The sequence below is a fragment of the Equus asinus genome, chromosome 13 (genome assembly GCF_041296235.1).
Source record: "Equus asinus isolate D_3611 breed Donkey chromosome 13, EquAss-T2T_v2, whole genome shotgun sequence".
In the NCBI taxonomy this organism is placed as follows: domain Eukaryota; kingdom Metazoa; phylum Chordata; class Mammalia; order Perissodactyla; family Equidae; genus Equus; species Equus asinus.
This window is the reverse complement of record NC_091802.1, coordinates 36,353,056-36,371,802: the sequence shown is the minus strand read 5'-3', so window position 1 is coordinate 36,371,802 and position 18,747 is coordinate 36,353,056. Positions and strand designations below refer to the sequence as shown.

At 60.6% G+C, this 18,747-nt stretch overlaps 1 protein-coding gene across 1 annotated transcript; it reads right to left on the bottom strand.

Annotated features, from left to right (window-relative positions):
* Nucleotides 1-1,937: 1,937 nt before the first annotated feature.
* On the bottom strand, nt 1,938-18,130 carry PPP1R9B (protein phosphatase 1 regulatory subunit 9B). The gene is made up of 10 exons (XM_044746255.2): nt 16,623-18,130; nt 12,525-12,657; nt 11,087-11,207; nt 9,107-9,211; nt 7,903-8,038; nt 7,178-7,330; nt 7,014-7,067; nt 4,113-4,342; nt 3,682-3,778; nt 1,938-3,545 (listed from the first exon to the last, which is right to left on the bottom strand). Exons 1-10 carry the CDS (start codon nt 18,003-18,005, stop codon nt 3,492-3,494), a joined length of 2,466 nt encoding a protein of 821 aa, XP_044602190.1. The 5' UTR covers nt 18,006-18,130; the 3' UTR covers nt 1,938-3,491.
* Between the last annotated feature and the right edge of the window lie 617 nt (nt 18,131-18,747).

The following is an 18,747-nucleotide window of genomic DNA, read 5'->3' as shown; positions in this document are numbered from 1 at the left end:
CTGGGTGACAGCCAGTCAGGGCTGTGTCTGGGGTCTTTAAAGAGGATGTGGTTTTCAGGCATCTGGTGAGATCTGGGTGGTAGGCTGGAGTCGGGGGGATTGATTATATAGTCCGGTAGGGAGTGGGGAGAAGATGGGTATGTAATGTCAGTGCGGGGGGCAGGTTCTGTGGGAGGGTGTCTGCTAGGCCATAGGACCTGGGAGGACCCCTGTTCCTCGTGATGCTCAAGCTCTGGGTGTTGAGAAACCCCCCTCATCTGATTTCCCTTCCCTATGGGAAGTGTCAGGATTGTGGCAAACCTGCTCAAGCTTCTAAGAACTGGGCATGTGACAGAGCAGGGCTGAGGTGACAAGCCTCACAGAGGCCTGCTCAGAGCCACTTGACACAGCCCCAAACATGGACATATCCTATGGATGAGTCACATCTCAGGCTTCAGAAACTTACAGCAAAGTCCCCTTAATACACTCAGGCGTGAACCTGGGTGGCTACTTGGCCCGCCTTTTGGAAATACAATGTACAGGCCCCTCACCTAATACACAGGACAGACGAGGGCAGCAGGACCCCAACATGGCTGTTTACCCCGTCAGACCAGCAGAAACCCTCAACACCCCCCATGTCTGACTCCCCACCCAGAAAGGTCTGGCCACTTTGCTTCCTGGGACTTTTTGGCGAGGTTTCCTGCACAGGGCCTCAGTGATGTCTAACTCTGGAGCCATGATCTGTGACCCTGTGGTTTGGTGGTTTCTGATCTTGGGATTCACCCACTTGGCTCTGTCTTCCTTGAAGTGTCCCAAGGATGATCCACTTGGAAAAGATGCCTTAAGAGGCATGGTCACCATCCCCAGGTTTCCAGGTGACCCTCAGGTGGGTAGCAGGACTGGATGGGTCCTATGTGGCCGAGGTGTAGACTATGATTTTTGAGGGGAAGCTATGGGAAGCCAGAATTTGGCTCTACAAGAATGAGACTGTGTGACAGAGCCATCCACAAGGGAGGGGCTGCCTCAGGAGCTGACGGTCACTGGAGTTCTGGTACAGGCCACTCATCTTGGGTGTTGTCAGGTACCCACCAAGGTGACCTTCAAGGCCCTGATGTTGGGACTCCCATTCCTTAGGGCAAGAGGAAGGAAGGGGAAGGGGAAGATAAGAATCCCCTTGGGGGCCAGGCCACGGAACACAAGTGCCTGGTGCTTCAGTTCTCTCACACAGACGCACATCAGCACCCAAAGCAAGGAAAGGCTGCTGGTAGGGATGACCATAAGCCCTGGCCCCACTACCCCCACCCACCCCGCTCTAGAACTTCCTCAAAGCTTGTCCCTGGAGCCCACGCATCTGGACTCCCAAACCCTTCCGTATTAGAGCTGATGAGTTTGCAACCAGACCTGCTTGCACAAAGCAGGGGGGCTAGGACTATTTAAGGCTTCTTGGGCCACCCTCAGAGGAATTGTCTAGAACGGAACAGATCCTGTAGGACCCTGGGGACAAAACTGCTCTGACATGACTCCTCTTGCCCCAGCTGCCACCTCCAGGAAATCTTTGATCATTTCTGTACCTCATAGAGGGTGCCTTGTGAGACTAGGGGCTGGGTATCCCCATCAGGTTATAGGATTTCTCAGGGGAGGGACTTGCGGTTCACCTTACCATAGTTAACCCATCCACTGAATTCCATCAGATGCCTCGAGAGAAAGAGGAATGTGATGGGCCCAAGGAACTCTCTAAACTCCGGCCCTGCCCAGGAGCACCGGATAAAAGAGCATGGGTGCTGATGGGAGTTATGGTGGCAGAGAGGGAGTTTGCTGGAACCGGGAACCGAGTTCTGTTGAAAGCCCCTCAGGGTCAGAGGCAGCATGGGTGGGAGGGGAACACTAGGCTCAGATCGGCATCTCTGCTCTTCCCCCAACTCCCCTCTCCCGCGAATCAAGAAACCAGGCAGCGAGGCTCTGGGGGCTGCTTTTATGGGGGCGACCTGACAGAGGGCATGGTCCGTACAAAACCGGGAACAATACATACATATATATATTATATACAGAGACGCGGTCCTGCGGAGGGCGGGGCAGGGGCGGCCACCGGCCGAGAAACAGGAAGCGCCCCGCGGACCCGCCCCCTCCATCTGCCGGGGCGCAGGAGGCTAAGCGCGTGGGCCCGGCACTGTGACAGCCAGCTCTTCAGGGGGTGGGGGCACGTCTGGGGGCTGGAAGAGGGGCTGAGAAATACTGATTGATGGCATGGTCTATTTACAGGGGACAAGGAGAAGCCAAACGGATGGGCTAGGGGTTGTCTGTTGTTAAAAAATGAACAAAAACCCAGTCTGGGGCAGGGGCATGAGAAAGAGGCAAAATGAGAGATGGATTCTGAAAGGGGAGGGGACCTGGGGGGGGTCTCACCTCCCTTGGTCCAAGCCCCAATTTGGGGTTACAGTGGGGAAACGGAGTCAATTTCACTTAGGAAGCAGGCTGCCAGCAGGGCAGCCCTGGTCTCCAAAAAGATGCGAAGTAGTAAAATTTTGCCCTCCAGTCAAAACATTGGAAAACAGTGTGGGTGGGGGAGGCTGAGTCTCTGCGATGTTAGTACAAGGCTTCCAGGTGTGGCCCTGGGCAGGGCAGGGCAGGGCCTGGCTCTCCAGCGAGAAATGTCCCCCTTGCCTGAGGCCAGGGTCTTGCAGCCAGGCCTCCTAAGCTGACCTCCTCTCTCTCTGGCATTCCCAGCTTTGGCCAGGAAACCAGGACCCCAGAGGGCACAGAACAGTTCCAGGAGGAGGTTATGGCTATTTGGCACCTGGGGGAAGGGAGGCACAAGGAGAAATTGAGGGCTGCTGCCCCAGGAAAGGGGGAGCTGGGGCCCAGATGCCCTGGACTCTCCCCCTTTCCTGAAGAATATGTGAGAAATCAGTGCAGGGCCAGGCCCAGCCTCCAGGCTCTGGGGTGGACTCTCCCTCCAGGAGGAGGGACAGGGACGGGAGGAGGTGTGGAGGCAACCTCTCCCCAGCGGGAGGGTCAGAATGCAACAGAGACAGCACAATGATGGGGGGAGGGGGAAGGGCCAAGAAGGTAGAATCTCAAGTCAAGAGGCCCAGGGGCCACCCAGGAGCCCCATGGGCAGGAAGCAGCCTCCAGGTGGTGAGATGCTGGGAAAGCCCCCAGCCCCATTCCAGTCCAGAGACAAAGGCTGGAGGTTGTAAAGTCTGGCAGTTTCGTCTGCAGGTCCTTGTGTCCATCCACCACCCAGGCCCACCCTTGACATCCCTTGGCCTCTGTGCCTCAGCCCCATGGGGCAAGGAGGCCGTCCTTCCAGCCACCTCTGTCTGCCTGGGCCACCTTAAGGGGGCCTGTGATATGGGCCCTCTGGTCCCTGAAGCTGGGGGAGGTGGGGTGGAGGGGTGGGGGAGTCGGGGCACCTGTCCCCAGGCTGGTAGGGGGCGGGGTGGAGTTTTGAGGACAGGGGAGGGAGGACAATGGGAGGGGATTAATTATTGTCCGGTTAGGAATGATTCCTGTTAAGTGGAATTGGAATTCCTCAGTGTTTGCAGGTTTCCTTCCAGTTCTGAGATCTAGAAAACAAGGAGGAGAGGGGATCAGGCCTGGGCACCAGGCATGGGTGCTGCCCTGGCTGTCCCCGTGGTAGGCACATGATGACTCCCCCTTGCTCCCTCCATAGGGCCTGGCCCAGGGCACCCCTGGTCCTACCTTGTCCAGGAGCTTGTCCATCTCCTCCTTCCTAGCCAGCTCCGACTCCTCCAGAACCCGGCGCTGTGCAGTCTCCTTTTTCAGGAACTCGATCTCCCTGGGGATGGGCAGGGGACAGACGGGGGCGGGGGGGTGAGGGTGTGTGGTCTGGTTTCCATCCAGGGAGTCTCAGGGGCCTCAGCTCCACCTGGGCAGCTCTGCCCCTCTCCCTGCTCTCACGGCGGGAGGCCCCAGGTCTCCCTAAAGCCTGTGGGGCCTGGCTAAGCTGGCTCTGGCACCCAGTCATTCCGAACCCAGGTATCCCCACCATGGGGCCCCCCAACTTCTGTGCTCCTCCCCTCCCTACTCAGCTGGGGGCAAGGAGGGACTGCCACCAGGCTTCTCAGTCCTCCCTGGGCCCAGGACCCCCAGCCGCCAGCCTGGCCACGCACTTCTGCTGGTAGTCCTTGATGAGGCGCTTGGCCTTGCTGTATTTGCGCTCCAGGGCCTGGTACTGGGCCTGGGTCTCCCGCAGGTGCTCATCCACAGCCTGGCACAGGCTCTGGGCCTCGCCCCAGTAGCCCTCCAGCTTCTCCATGCGCTCCTTGTTCTCCTCCACACTCTGCTCCAGCTGGGCCTTCTCCACCCGCCACCGGCCCTTCTCCTGCTCCAGGCTCTGCAGCTGAGAGAGGAAGGAGGAGCCCTGGATTGATGGGGGCCAGAGGGAGCCAAGGAGGACCCCATCCCGGCACCAGGGCCCGAGTCTCGAGATGATTCCTGCAGATATGGAGCCCAGTGCCCCCCAACTACTAACTCTCCTTGGCTGAGCCTGAGAAGTGAAACCCAGAGAGGGAGGAGGTGGCACCTCAGAGCTCCTAGCCAGGGTCCCTGACAACGTACCACACTCCTAGAAGGCAGGAGGCCTGGGTTAGTCACCGACTAGCTCTGTGACTTAGGCAAGGCAACTTCTGTCTTAAGCCTCAGTCTTCCAATCTGTAAAATGGGAGTGATTCCTGCCTTGCCAAGCTCACAAAGGCTACAGTGAGATGGTAAATGTGGAAGATGAAAGAGCAGGGCAGGTGAGGATCACCATTGCCCTCTGGCCCCTCTCTGCAGCTCTGGCCCTGCTGACTAGTCCCTGCTTCTGTGGCTTCCTGAACAATCCTGGCTCCTCTCCCAGCTCCCAGGCCAGAGTGCAGACCTCCCAGCCCAAGAGCGCAGTCCTGGAGCCTCTGTTCTCTCTATACTCACCTCCCACACCACCTCTATGCACTCAGAGCCCCAACTCTCCAGCTCCAACCCAGCCTTGCTCCCAACTCCAGCCTCGTCTCCCAGCTGCTCATAGGCACCAGGCCCCAAACACAACCCCCACCTGCACAAACTTATTCCTCCTTTCCAGACCAGCCCACCTGTTAGAAGGTGCCAGCATCTCATTGCCACTCCAGTGCTCAGCCTCACCCCTGCCTGCCCCTCCAGCCTTAGTGGCTGCAAACGCCACTTGCTCCCTGTGCCTCGGCCACAGGGGCTTTCCTACAGACACGCAGACTCACCACGTTCCCTCTTGCCAAGGGCCTTTGGCGTGCTGTCCCTCTGCCTGGAATGCCCCCATCGACCCTCCCCCTTGCCACGTCATTTCCCACTAGCTCACCCTTCAGCTCTCTGCTCAGGGTATCACTTCCCCAGAGAAGTCTCCTGTGATTCCCTCCAACAGCACAGCCCCACACACTCCCCACCTGGATTAGGTTCCGTCTGCTCTAGGAGCTCAGTAACCCCGTCCTCTCCTGCAGAGCCCCGTGTCAGTTTGCAATGGAACAGTCATCGGTGTGCGGACTCTAAGCTGCGCAAGGGCAAGGATCAAGTCTGCTTTTGCCCGTCACAGGGACTGGAGTGGTGCCAGGCACCTAGAGGCCACCCAGGAGACGCTTACGACCTCTGGATCACCCCTCCCCTTCAGGCTCTGCATCCACCCAGGAATGCAGTCTGTCATCTCGGCCTCAGAAATGCAGCTCTAAGCCGCCCCTCCCAGCCATACCCTTGGCCTGTACTCTGGGCAGCCCTCGCTCGCCCCTGCCAGGACACCACCGGGCCTCTAACCTCCAAGTCCTGCCCACCCTCATGCCCTCCTCCTTTGTAGACAGTGACCTTCCCACTTATGGCCACCATATGGCCACAGGGCCTAGGCTAGAGTCCTTCGGGGAGTCAGGATGCTGCAAGCCACAGCCCACCCTGCCAGACGAGCTCTGCCTCCGGCTTCTCCCCTGCAGGAATGGCTGCCACAGGCAGCGGGCCTCCTCCCAAAGCCAGCCTCCAAGCTCACGCGTGTCTCCCTGCCAGGAACGCCCTTCTTCTGCCTCAGTCACCTAAACCCTACCCTCCCTGCAAGGCTCAGCTTTACCCTCTTCTCTCTCTGTGCATGGGTGTAAACCCACAGGTGGGAGTGCACACACGCCTGTACCTGGAGGCACCATGTCTGCACGGCCCGTGTCCCCTTGCCTCTCTCCACCACAGTGGAAGCCCCGCAGGAGTTGGGACTCCTAATGTGCAGGCCCGGCAGGGGCCCAGGACAGGCTTCTAATATGGCGTCTGTGTATCTACACGCCTGTGAGTGTGTTGGCACCCAACCTGCTTGTGTGGGTGTCTGTGCATGGCCCATATGCGTGTTTGTGTATGTCATGTGTGTCACCATCTGGTAGCATCAGCACCAGCCCCTCTGTGAGAATGCACGTCCCGTGACACTCTTCCTTTGTGGCGGTCACGCCTGTGTGTCTCACAACAGACGAACGCAGAGGGGTCTGCACATCCAGGCTGAGGCAACTGGGTGTAGTGTCACGAGAAACGTGGGTCCAGTGTCTCTGTGGTATGTCTGCCTGGAGGGGATGTCCCTTGGTGTCTGGTGAGTGGGTCTGTGGGTACTATGTGCCTGGGGTTCAGGCGGGTGTGGGCCAGTGTGTACCTCTGGGGAGTGTGCATTTATCACTGGGCCTGTATGTAGAGGACGTGTGTGGGACAGTGTGAACACGAAGACATCTGGAGTGTGACTTGGTGTGCTTCAGGGTAACAGCTGATAGCTCAACTATGCATTGAGCACCTAGTGTGTGTCAGACACTATGCTAAGGACTTTACGTGGATTCTCTTGTTTAATCCTCACAACAACCCCACGGAGCTGGCACTGTTATTAGCCCATATTATAGGGAAGGAGGCTGAGGCAAAGAGCAGCGAGTGATGGAGCAGATGGGTCCAGAGCGCAAGCTCCCTTGCCTAGAGTGGCTTGTTCTGTATGTGCCTCTGGTGGTAGGTGGTGGCCAAGTGTCGGCATGTGCCAGTGTGAGGGTGGGAGTCGCCCCCACTCTTACCTTTCTCTTCAGCTGCTGGATCTCGGCCTCAGTCACAGCATGCTTGATCTGGAGCTGTGGGGCAGAGGAGCAGGTGCTCAGCTCCGCCGCGGGCAGACAGTCCTGCAGGGCAGGACGCTGGCCTGCCTTTGCCCTCCACCGCCCCAGGACCCCCCTCCTCTCACCTCCTTGAACTTGTGCACCAGCTTCTCGGGCTCCATGTCCACAGGGGACAAGGCATCCTCATTCTCTGCCAGCTCGAACACCTCGATGGCCATCTCACCACCTGGGAACGTGGGGCTCAGCTCCTCATCCTCGTCAGTGGCATACTCTCCAGTCTGCGAGGGGAGAACGGAGGCCATGTGCCCTGCCCTCCCCAGCCTCCCTGAGCCATGATGGCTAAGGCTTGGACCGGCAGGAGTCTGCCTGTTTCAGTCTGGGTGTTACCCAGGGTGTGGTTCATGCCTTGCCCATCAGACTGGGGGTCCCCTAAAGGCACAGGTAGTTCTGCCACAAGACTAGGACCCCTGAAGAAACAGCCCAAGCTTTCCCCCTCACGCTACGGGGTCCCCTGAGGTCTGGAGCTGTCTCCTTCCTCAGATTAGGTCCCTTGAGGTTAGGGGCTATGCCTTCCCCTCAGAAGGGGGACTCCTTGAGGGAACTGTGTTTTCCTTGTAGGACCAGGAAGGCTCTCTGAAGACAGAGGGTGTGACTCCTCCCTCGGACTAGGGGCTCTTTGAAGGAAGGGCCTGCATCGCCTCCCTCAGACTGAGGGCTCCCCCAGGATAGGGACTGGTGCTCTGGGCTTCTTTACCAGACCTGGGAAAGTGGCAGAGGCAGGGGATGGCTGTAACGTTCCATCTAGCCACCAGGGGGCGATGATGCTGCCAACCAGGCCAGGAGTTCCTACCTCCTCGTCATCCTCCCCATACTGGGCATATCTCTGCTCCATCATCTCCCGCTGCCATCGCTCCTGTTCCAGGGTCTGCTGAATTAGCTGGGCCACCTCACTCTGCTCGCCTGGCCGCTCCCGGCCAATCATAAACCTGCAGGGGCACCATCGTCATCCCCCTGCCTCCGTCCTCAGCTTGGGTAATGCCACCATCCTCCCACTGGTGCTCCCCTCTCCACACCCAGGCCCTCCCAAGGGAGGTGAAACGAGAGGGCTGAGTCCAGAGGCTACAGAGTGTTAATAATGAATGGGGGAGCTGGGGGCCCTTATTGTGTTTCCTTCCCAGGAGAGTAGAGGCCCACTAGCCCTCAGGGCCAGTTTCGGGGGAGGGGCGATGTCAGCCAAACTTCAGGCTGGGCTGCAGGAGACATGAGTTCAGGAGCTGCCAGAGTAGGGGCTCTTCCCTCACCACGTGGGAGAAGACAAGGCAGCAATGGTGAAGCTGACCCATCCCAGCAGGGCTGGGGCTGTGGAGGGGTGTCTCATGTGCGCTCCAAGGCTCTGAGCTTCAGGAAGGGGCAGGATGATGGTGACTGGAGATTAGGATGGAGAGGAAATAGTGGAACTTCCAGGCACCAGCCCCTCCTCTCCGTGGCCACCCACATCCTGTTTCTCTCTACCACCCTTTCCGGGGGGCAGTGCCCCTCTTGGAGGGGGACAGGGAGTGGTCCCTGAATGTTAGGCCGGAGAGGGACACAGGGCACTTCAAACCCAACCCCCTTGACAGGCCCAGGGAGGAGAGTCCTCCTGGGATTACACAGGGCTGGTGAGGAGGGAGGGATGAAGTGCCCGGTGGGGGAACCCCAACTTGGATGGTATTCTCCCTGCACAGCTTGGTTCTTCAATGAATGAATTGGGAACAGGAAGAGGGAAGGAGAAAAAGCCCAAGAGGCCAGTTTGGAGGCAGGGTGGACGGTGGGCCTTGAAGCCCAAGTGCAGGTGGGGGCCCAGCAGCAGTCAGGGGCTCCGGGTGGGAAGGCAGGCACCAGGCAGGGACACACACAGAGCAATTCCTTCCAGCCGGGAGGCAGTGGAACCTCCTCTATAAACTGGGCCACCCAGAAGCTTAACTGGGTGTGGGCAGGTGGGCAGAGTAGCCAGATGAGGACCGAGCCTCCTGCCTGCTCCCACTCCCCACCCGCCCCACCCTCCCAGCCCTCACCGCACGCGGCCCTTGGTGTTCCGGAGCACGGAGGCTGCAAAGCTCTGGGTCACTCCCACCAGACTCGTTCCATCCACCTCCACCAGGAGATCGTTCACCTGGATCCTAGGGGAAGCGACACTGGTTAGGGGGTCACCAGGGGAACTGTGGCTGGAGTAGAGGTGGCCCCCCTCCCATCAGAAACTCAAGGCTCAGTCCCCACAGGGACCTGGTATTTTGTCTACCTGCACGAAATGCATGAGCCGGAGGATCAGCTATCAGCCAGACCCACCTGTGGACTTTGAGACTCAGGCAAGCAAAGCAGACACAGGCAGCCTCCAGGACCAGGAGTGGTGGCAGAGACACTTCCTGTGACAATCACACTCTTGTCCCCTCCTCCATCACATCCAACAGATTGGTGTGACATCCACAAAGCTCATCACGGCCATGCACACCAGCAAGGGCCCGCAGCACACATGTGACACACAGCCCTCTTACACACACACTTCTGTACAGACCTGAGCTCACAGATTTCCTCCCAAATGCCTGAGACCCACGTAACACACTTTCTCATGTTCACAAGCAGTCCCACTGGGTCACCTCACCCTGACATGGGGGCATAGCTCCCCACACGTTGCAGCTGTGGCTCCAGAAGCCCTTGTTCTCCACACAGGGGGATGAAGGGGCGGGAGGGATGCTTGGCCGCCTCCTTCCTCCACTCCCACTTCCCCCGGGGTTGCAGGCCTTCTCTCAGAGCTCCCCCACGGAAGTGGAGGAAATGGCTTATTGTGAACAGCTCACCCCCACATGCCCCGCATGTGGGCATAAGCTTGTGGACACGCTCTCTCACATGCACACACACTCCCCCAACTGCTGCCAGGCGACCGTGGGAGAGGCTCTGGAAAGTTCAAATGAGGGCTAAGGGAGAGAGCAGGGGCAGTCGCCATCCTTTTCTCTGCCCCCCATGCCACTAGGGCTGCAGCGGGCAGAAGCCCCCTGAATGAGGCCATCTCACCTCTAGCAACATGACCCTAAAGTCACTCAGCCCTTACAAGGACACCCACTCACTTCGGTCACATAGAGTGGGGCTGGGTTTGGAGAGACCACGGCAAGGTTGCCCCAATGTCCAACTTACAACAACCTGGGAGGTGCCCTAAAGCCCTTCCCACTTGTCTGCTGCAATACACACAGTAGAGCAGCCCACAGAGGGGACACTGGGCTGCCCAGGACTCCAGGAAGCCCTCCTAGAATACTCTGACCTACAGAACTCATGCCCTCCAGGCTTAGATGCCAAACACAGGCACGCATGCAAGGAGCAGCCTCATCTCCGGGCAACCCCCACCAAATTCTCTAGCCACACCACACACCTGGATCCCCCTTGCTCTCTGGGCTCCAGCCATACCTGCCTACTTTCGGTGCCCTACCTGGGACATCTTGCGCACCCACTCCCTCAGCCTCTCTAACTCCTGTTCATCCTACAGGTCTCAGCTCCAACGTCACTTCCTTCAGGAAGCCTTCCCTGATACCCAGAGAGGTCAGGCCCTCCTGTTTTATTCCTTCGTGGCACCTGTACTTTTTCTCCATTTCACCATTTTCTGTGTGTCCACTTGAATGTTTGTCTGCCTCACTATGCAACACTCTCCCTGAGACTAAGGCCCTCATCACTGACTCTCCAGGGCCTGGCACCAGCCCTACAACAGTCAGGGACTTGATATTTGCTAAGGAAAAACAAATTCTCAAAAGCACTCCACCAGGCACACAGCCTCCACACGCGTGCTCTGCCTACTATGACCCAACACACCCCCAAAACCAGGACACACAATGCCTACAGACAGCCCGCACCCTCGGACCCCAGAATGCAAACACCATAAGGGTGGGGTTTCCATCTGTTTTGTTCACTGCTGTACCCCAGGAACAACTGACCCCGACACCGGGAGTGGCGGATCCTGGCTTGGTGGCCCACCCCAGATGACGGTCGCTCGGGGACAGGGGAGGCGGTACCTGCCATCCCGATGGGCTGCGCCACCCTCAGTCACGGTCTTGACGAAGATGCCCAGCTTCTCCAGGCCCATGTCTGCCCCGGCCCCCATGCCAATGATGCTGATGCCCAGGCCCTCGGAGTCTGTGGAACAGAGGGTAGTGAGATGCCAGTAGGCGGTCGGGAGCACCAGCCGGGGGCTTGCAGGCAACAGAGAAACCTCCCCATCCCCAACCTTCACTCTGGGCACAGCCCCACCTCAAAAAGCAGTCCCTATGATTAGGGAATGTCCCATACCTGGGGACAGGACATCATTCTGTCCATCTCCTCTTGGCCAAGCCAACTAGGATGCCCTTGGGTCACTCACTGTCCTTTGCCCCGCCCAAAGAACAAATGGGTAGCTGAGGGAGGCAGGGGCAGGAGACTATTTGTATGCAGATGAGCGGGAATGGTGGCCTTGGGGATGGGGTGGGGTGGGGGTGGGGCGGCCACAATGGGCTTGGTTTTCTCCCTCTCTAAGCAGTCTCATCCATACTCACAGCCTCAATGACCAAAGCCCTCCTGCTTTTCTTTCCCGAGGCCCACTCCCCTCTCCATGGCGGCCCCCACCTGTCTCATGGGCCTCTGACATCCAAACTCCTGATGTTCCCCCACAAACAGGCTTTTCCCGTCTGCCACTCCCTCAGGGGGGGATGGCACTGTCACTGGCTGCCATGCCTGGGAGTCACCTGGATTCCCCCCTGCTCCTCACAGCCTCTGCCAGAGCCAAATAACCACCAGAGCCTGCCGATTCTACCTCCCAAGGATCTGTCAAGGCCACCCACTTCTGGCATGGCCATCATCTTGTCCAAACCACAGTGGTCTCCCTCCATCCACTTAAGACCCTTCTCCCCACATGGCAGCCTGGTGTGGTCTTTCTAGAATACTTTTCCCCTGCCTTGCAATGGTCTCCAGCTACGAGGCCTTATGTGCACACCCTACTTCCCCTCACTGTCCAAATCTAGCCAAGCCTGTCTTCTCTCTTTCCCACATACTCCCCTGAATTCCTCTTCAGAGCTCAAGTATCTCTTCCTTGGGGAACCCCCACCCCACGTCTGGTCAGGTCTCCTGTTAAATGCTGTTATAGCACACCCCCCCCCCCATCCCTTCCCAGCACCTATTACAGAGCTTAAGGACGTAGTTAGATGTGACTGTTCCATTGACGTCTGCCTCCCCCATAGGTCTCCCCTCACGATATGGCCAACATAACCCCCAGGATGCAGCCCACAGTGCTCCTCAGGGACCTGGTAACTGAAGAAGCACAGAGAGCTGCATGACAGGGTTGCAGCCCGTGTGGCTGTAGGGCGCTGACTGGGGCCCAGTGAGAGGTAGAAGCTGATCATGCCTGTGGAAGACCCTGAGGGTCCAGGGCAGAAGCTGGCACAGAAAGGAGCCCCGCTCAGCCTGGTCCCGGTCTCTCACCCTTCTCCAGCTCCACGGGAAACAGCTCCAACCTCTCCACTCGCTTCTCCAGCTCGTACTCAGCTGAGGCCGCCATGGGATCCACGTCCTCGTTGCGACGATCGTAGTCCTCGTTGGAGTAGGTGCTGAACACCTGGGGAGGGGCCGCTTATCAGAACTGGTATGGGGAGGTCGTCAGGGCAGGCTGCGCCACCCACGGCTGCTCCACTCCTGCCATAGGCCTCCCCCGGTCCCGCAATGACCCCAGCTCAGAGCGAAGGCCCTTCTCATTCTGGAGTCCGTGGTGCAAGAGAGAAGGGGATGCAGCCTTGCCCAGTTCATGCCATTACTCTCTCTTGCAGCCCCAACTTGCATGGGCACGGCTAGCTGCAGAAGGAAAGGAAGAGCAATCCTGGGGAAACTGTCAGACTCAGCAACCCAGGTCCTCAGGTCAGAGAGAGACCAACAGTCAGGGACAGAGAGACAGTGAGAGACGAGGACCCAGAGGGCAAGACAGAGGCGAGGGTGGACACGGACACAGACGGCAGGAGAGTGGAAGGAACAGGCTGAGCAGGAGAAGAGGGGAAGATGAGGAGGGGAGAAAGAATGGAGGAGACGGCTAGGATGCCAGATGGGGAGAGAGGGGGGAGCGGGTGTGAGATGCAGGGAGGGGGAGGGGAGAGCGATGGATGGAGAGAGGCAGAGGGGCACCCAGGACCCAGTGCAACCTGAATGTGAAGTTGAGGCCGGGGTAGAGGAGGGAGGAGGGCAGGACCGGGCAGGACCACCTCCACCTCAATGGAGAAAGGGCAGGCCCTCTACCTGAGGTGGCCCTCAGCTGGCAGGAGCGGGGAGAATGCCAGGCCCCCGTGGCCTTGCCTGCATGGCCAGGCCTCTGCCTCCCTCCAGAACTGCAGCTCTCTGAGGTCTGCCTCTTATTCCCAGCGTACTAGGAGGCCCATCTGGCAGGAGCAAGGAGGTGGCAGCCTCTCTGACACTGTCCACAGTGAACCCAGACTCTGTGGGGACCCTAAGGCCAGCCCTGCCTTGTTGTCCCCCGGACCCCTCTCCTGTCTCCCTCTTCCTGTTTCTCAGCACAAAGGGGAATTCCCCAGCCTGACCCTCTTCCAGAAAGAGAGAAGGCAGGGCAGGGCCCTAATTCTGGGCCCAGGCAGGGGTGCCCCCAGTGGGAGGTTAATGAGCACCATTTGGGGTCCCATGACGTGTTCGTGCTTCACTGCCTGCAGCGACAGGTGGGCACCATTTGGAGCCAAGTGGGGGCGAGGAAGGGTGGGAGCAGCTCTCTCAGACGGCTGGGCCTGAGGCCTGAGGAGCTGGAGTGGGGCACCGTCTCCCCCGAGGCCCCTGCCAGGGCCCCCTCTCCTCCAGGAACAGGCCCCATGGGCATCCCAGCGGACAGCGGCACTCCTGTGTCCCAGCCTTTGTTTGGGCTCGCTCCATGTCACCCCCCAGCCCCCACCACAGAGGCTCACTCCCACGGTGGGGGGTTCCTAGGATTAGAAGCACAGCTGGGAGAAGCCTATGTGGTCACTTAATTCACTGCCCTCAATTTCACAGCATCAGAGAAACTGGAGCTCAGGCCCTTAAAGCTCATCGTCAATTGTGCAGTGGTGGGACTGTTCTCCTGACACCTGGCCAGCGGCCTCCAAGCCCCCCTGGAGGGACGGGCCACCCAGGCTGCACATAGTGCAAGACGCCAGGTCTGCTGCCAAGGTCACGTGGGTTAGCCAGTGGCAGAGCAGGATGAGACTGGGCCCAGCTGGGCCCTCGTGGGGGGGGGGGTCACCCGTGACTTTGTTCCTATTGCACACAGGCCCCAGGCCCTAGGTCAGAGGCTGGCATGAGCCTGGACCTGGCAAGCGAGGTTTGGCCCACTTTTGCATGAGTCCCCTGATCCTCACCCTCTGCTCTGGCAGACAGGGTCCCTTCATCCCTCAGGCTTTGTGGTGGCGCACACTGACACACACACTGTGACCTCCAAACACCCTCACAGCCTGTCCTGAGCTTTGCCCTCCTCTCTTTTCTCAGTCTGTCAAATCCCGCCCTCTGCAGCAAACCCAGGCCTCAGGCTCAGAGGCCCCAGATCACCCCTCACATTGCCCACCCCTATGTGCCCAACCTATCAGAGGGCCGTGGGCCCAGCCCCCCGACCCCAGGTGACAATCTGAAGTTGGGTTCTCTGTCCTCAGCAGAAGCCTCCATAAAGGCAACAACTGGGTCATCGGCAGGGCACAAGCCCCTGGACTTGGTATCAATGCAGGGCAGGGGCAGGGAGAGGGAAAAACTGGGACCCACCGCCAGGGTGGGGAGGAGGAAATCCCCAGCAAGGTCAAAAGTCAGACACACCAAGGCAGCACCACACACCACTGGCTTCCACACTTTGCGAGCAGCGGTCACCAGGGAGTCGGGGAGCACTGCTCCAAATCATGTGCTATTTTTTACACAAAAATCAGGATAAGGTGTCAAATATAGACAGTCAGAGGCCCAGGACTGAAGGACCAAACTCTACCTCTGAGGGGATCATCTCTGGTGGTGGTGGTGGAGGTGGGGTTCCTGACTCCCTCAGGGGTCCCCACCTGCTTCCTCAACATCCTAAGAAACACCATAATCCTCCATTCCCGCCAGGATCCCATCCTCTTCAGGAGGGGAGGGGGTAAGAAAGGACTTGTAAGGTCATAGCCCGATGAAGGGGCTGGCCTGGCAGCAACAAGCATGGTTCAGGCCTCTGGCTGGGGCAGGAGGTGGGAGAGGGCCAGAGGTTAAGATACCAGGGCAGGGGAGAGGAAACTTGGGCAGCTTCAGTGTCTGGGAGTAGTTATGGAAACTGCCAGCAAACAGATGAGGGTTTGGCTGGGGAGAGCTAAAGGCAGGGTCCAGGCCAGGGAAAGTCCAGGCGCCTGGACACCGCCATGCAGCGGACCTGGCGCTGGGCACAGCTGAGCCTGGGGCGCTAAGAAAGGCCATTGAGGCTGAATGTGCCAGCCAAGAGTTGGGGGGGGGTGGTCTGGGGTTCTTATTTCTTCCCAGGGGATGTCCCCTGGCCCATCAGCACCCCTCTGTGGTTCTCACCCCTGAGGATCTCAGGCACTGGCACAACCCACAAAACAATCACCAAGAGTGGAGGTAGGTGGGGGGGCAAACTGAGACCCCAAAATGGACAGTTCTCATTCCTCTTTCAGGGGACCCAGAGAATGTGGCAAGAGCACTTGAAACCTGCCAAGGCCACGGGGGGCTGTCCTATTGAGTGGCCAAGAGCAAAGGCTGGCAGGTGCTGCCAGGAACTCTGGGGGGGTTCCCAACCCCACCCCCTCCTCCTCTGAGCCCTGGGGAAGGCCCAGCCTGGTCAAGGGCCACACAAAGTGCCTGCTCCCTTTGGAACCCAACATCTCCACCTTGGGGAGCTGGCCAGCACAGACCCGACGGAACAGGGCCCCAGCCCAGGCTTTTCCCCCACCCCAGTCACATGGCCCCAGCCCAGCTCACCCTCACAGACCTGCTTCCCTCTTTCACTTCTGCAAAGTTGGGGTGGGGGTACACACAGGATGGAGGAAGGGCTGCGGTCCACTGCACGGTCCCCTGCACCTTCGTTTTGGGAAGTTGCTGCCTTCTCCCTCCCTCCCCCTAAGCAGCTCCAATACGGGGAAAGCAGGGGGTGTTTCTAAGCTCCGCTGACCCCTCCCGCCCAGAATGGAGTAAGGACCAATGTGGGGAGACTTTCCTGAGGACACACACACACACACCCCTTCCCACCACCCATTCCAGTTTCTGGAGGAAGAATGTCTGGGAAAGGACGAGAAAGCAGGTGCCCCAGGACTTGCGTGGGGCAGGGCGGGTGGGGCCCTAACGCTGGGCGGGGCAGCAGGCAGGGGAACCTGAGGGCAGGTCAGGGCAGGCCACCCCCTGTCTCAGGTCTGAAAATCTTCCCCCTCTGACAAACAGCTGGAACTCCCCCACACCCCTCTCAGGGTGGTAACTTCTGGGAAGGGGGCTGGGTGGCAGGGGCTGACTCAGCCTGCCAAACCCGGCTGGCTGGCGAGGCGGGGGCGACGGCGCGCACGTGGCAGGGGCGGCGCGGGGGCGGGAGGGGGGCTCACTTACTTGGATGGGCGCCGTGCTGAAATGGATCTTCCGGCTCGGGGCCGGGTCCTCTTCCTCCGAGAGCCCTGGGATCTCCACGCACCCCGACTCGGGCTCGTAGGGGGGCTCCCCATCCTCCTCATCTTCGTCGTCGTCCTCCTCTAGGGCACTGCCCCCAGAGTCGTCCCCCAGCCCACTATAGGCGCTCACGTCCACCAAGTCCGCCTCCGAGAAGTCCTCCTTCTTGGACTCATCTGCCTCCTCGGGGGCCACGTCCGGGGCCCGTCCATTGCCCACCCCTCTCTCAGGCGCCGCCAAGGTCGCCGCCGCCGCCGCCGCCTCCTCGAGGGCGGCTTGGGCCTTCTGCTCCTCCGGCGCGGGGCTGGCTGTGGTTGCCAAGGTGCTGCCATTCTCCAGGGCCGCGTGGACCGTCACCTCCGCCTGGATCACCTCCCCGGGCGCCGCCTCGGCCTCCGACTCCCCGCTCTCCTCCACCTCCACCGGCTTAATCTTGCGCACCTCCCGGGGCTTGGGGGGCGGCCGGGCGGGGGCCACTCGGTGCTGCGGGGGCTGCTGCCCTCCGGGGCCACGCTCCTTCTCGGCTGGGGCATCCCCCGACGGGGCGGGCGGTGGCGGTGGCGGCTGGAACACGCGGGAGCGCTTACTGACCAGCTTCGAGTTGACTTGGGGAACCCCGGCGGCCGCGGCCCGGGGGATCCCGGGCCCACGGTGGAGGCCGGTCCTCGAGTCGGCCTTCTCAAAGACGGCGCTGAGCTGGCTGACCGTCGGCGACACGGCGTCGGCGTCCAGCTTGTCCAGCGCCTCGGTGCTGCCGTTGAAGCGCACCACGACGTCCAGCTTCCGGTCCTGCAGGCCGGCGCGCTCCTGCCTCAGCAGCCGCCGCGCCGCGGCCTCCTTGTCGCCGCCCGCGGCCGCCGGGGCGCTCCGCTCGAACAGCTTCCGCGTCTCCTGCAGCCGGGACGGCGGGTGCGGCGGCGGCACGGGCTGCGCGGAGGGCGCGGGCTTGGAGTCGAAGCGGCTCACGCGCTCCGACACGCTGGTGCCCAGCTTGAGCAGGGCGCTGTGGTCCACGTTCTCGTTCAGGCTGCTGGCCCGCGGCAGCGACAGGCGCACGCCGCGCTCGGGCGCCCGCGGGGCCTCGCTGGGGCCCGCGCCGCCGCCCGCCTCGCCCGGCGGCCCCGCCGTCGTGCCCATCTGCAGGAACATACTTTTGATGCGGTGGACGTTGGAGCCATATTTCTTGTGGTGGGCCGCCTTGGGTGCCTCGTCGGGCCCGGGCGCGTCGGGCGGCTTCAACGCCTGGATGCCCGCCTCGTAGGCGCTGCGGTGCGGGGAGGCGCTCCGGAGGGGACCCCCGGGCCCCCGCGGCTCCGTCTTCATCATGATGGGGGGAGCCGGGTTCGCATCCCCCCGCTTCCCGCTCCCCCCCTCCAACAGGCGGCTCGCCAAGTCGGGACCACCGCCCCCTCCCCCCGAAAAAAGAAACCCCGAAAGGCCTTTTTAGGCTCCCCCCAAACCAAGCTGCCAAAAACAGTTAACCCTGCTTTAAAAAAGAAAAGAAAAGAAAAAAAAACCCTCCCAGCGCCCTGTGTGGGTCGCCTCCCCCAATCAAGCTGCCAAAGACAGCCAGCCCCTCTTCCAAAGCCCGAGCGGCCTGTACGGTCGCCCCCACCCAAAGGAGAAAAGCGGCGGCCGGGCCGGTGGGACCGCGCGCCCTGCCCGCGAAGCAGCGGCGGAGGCGCCGGCTCACATAGTCCGAGGCGGTGTCAGCGGGGCTGGCAGCCCGGGCGCCCCCCACCCCGGCCGGGGGCCTTGGCTCTCGGGGGGCCCGGCACCCCGGTGCCCATGGCTGCTCGGCTGGCCCGGGCCGCTCTGCCGCCGCGCCACCCTCCCTCCCTCCCTCCCCCCCGCGCCCCGAGCCTCGGTCTTTCTCTGGCTCTGCCGGAGCGGCGGCTGCCCGAGACCGAGCGGCTGCCCTTCTCGCCGCCGCCGCTGGGGGACTGGCACCTCTGGGTCCTAAAGGGATCGGATTTCCGGGCCGGAGTCTGAGCCCTCCCCTTCCCCTCCACCGAATGTATCCCCTCCCCTGCCCTGCCCTCGCTGACAGCCTTCCGCTGACCTCGAC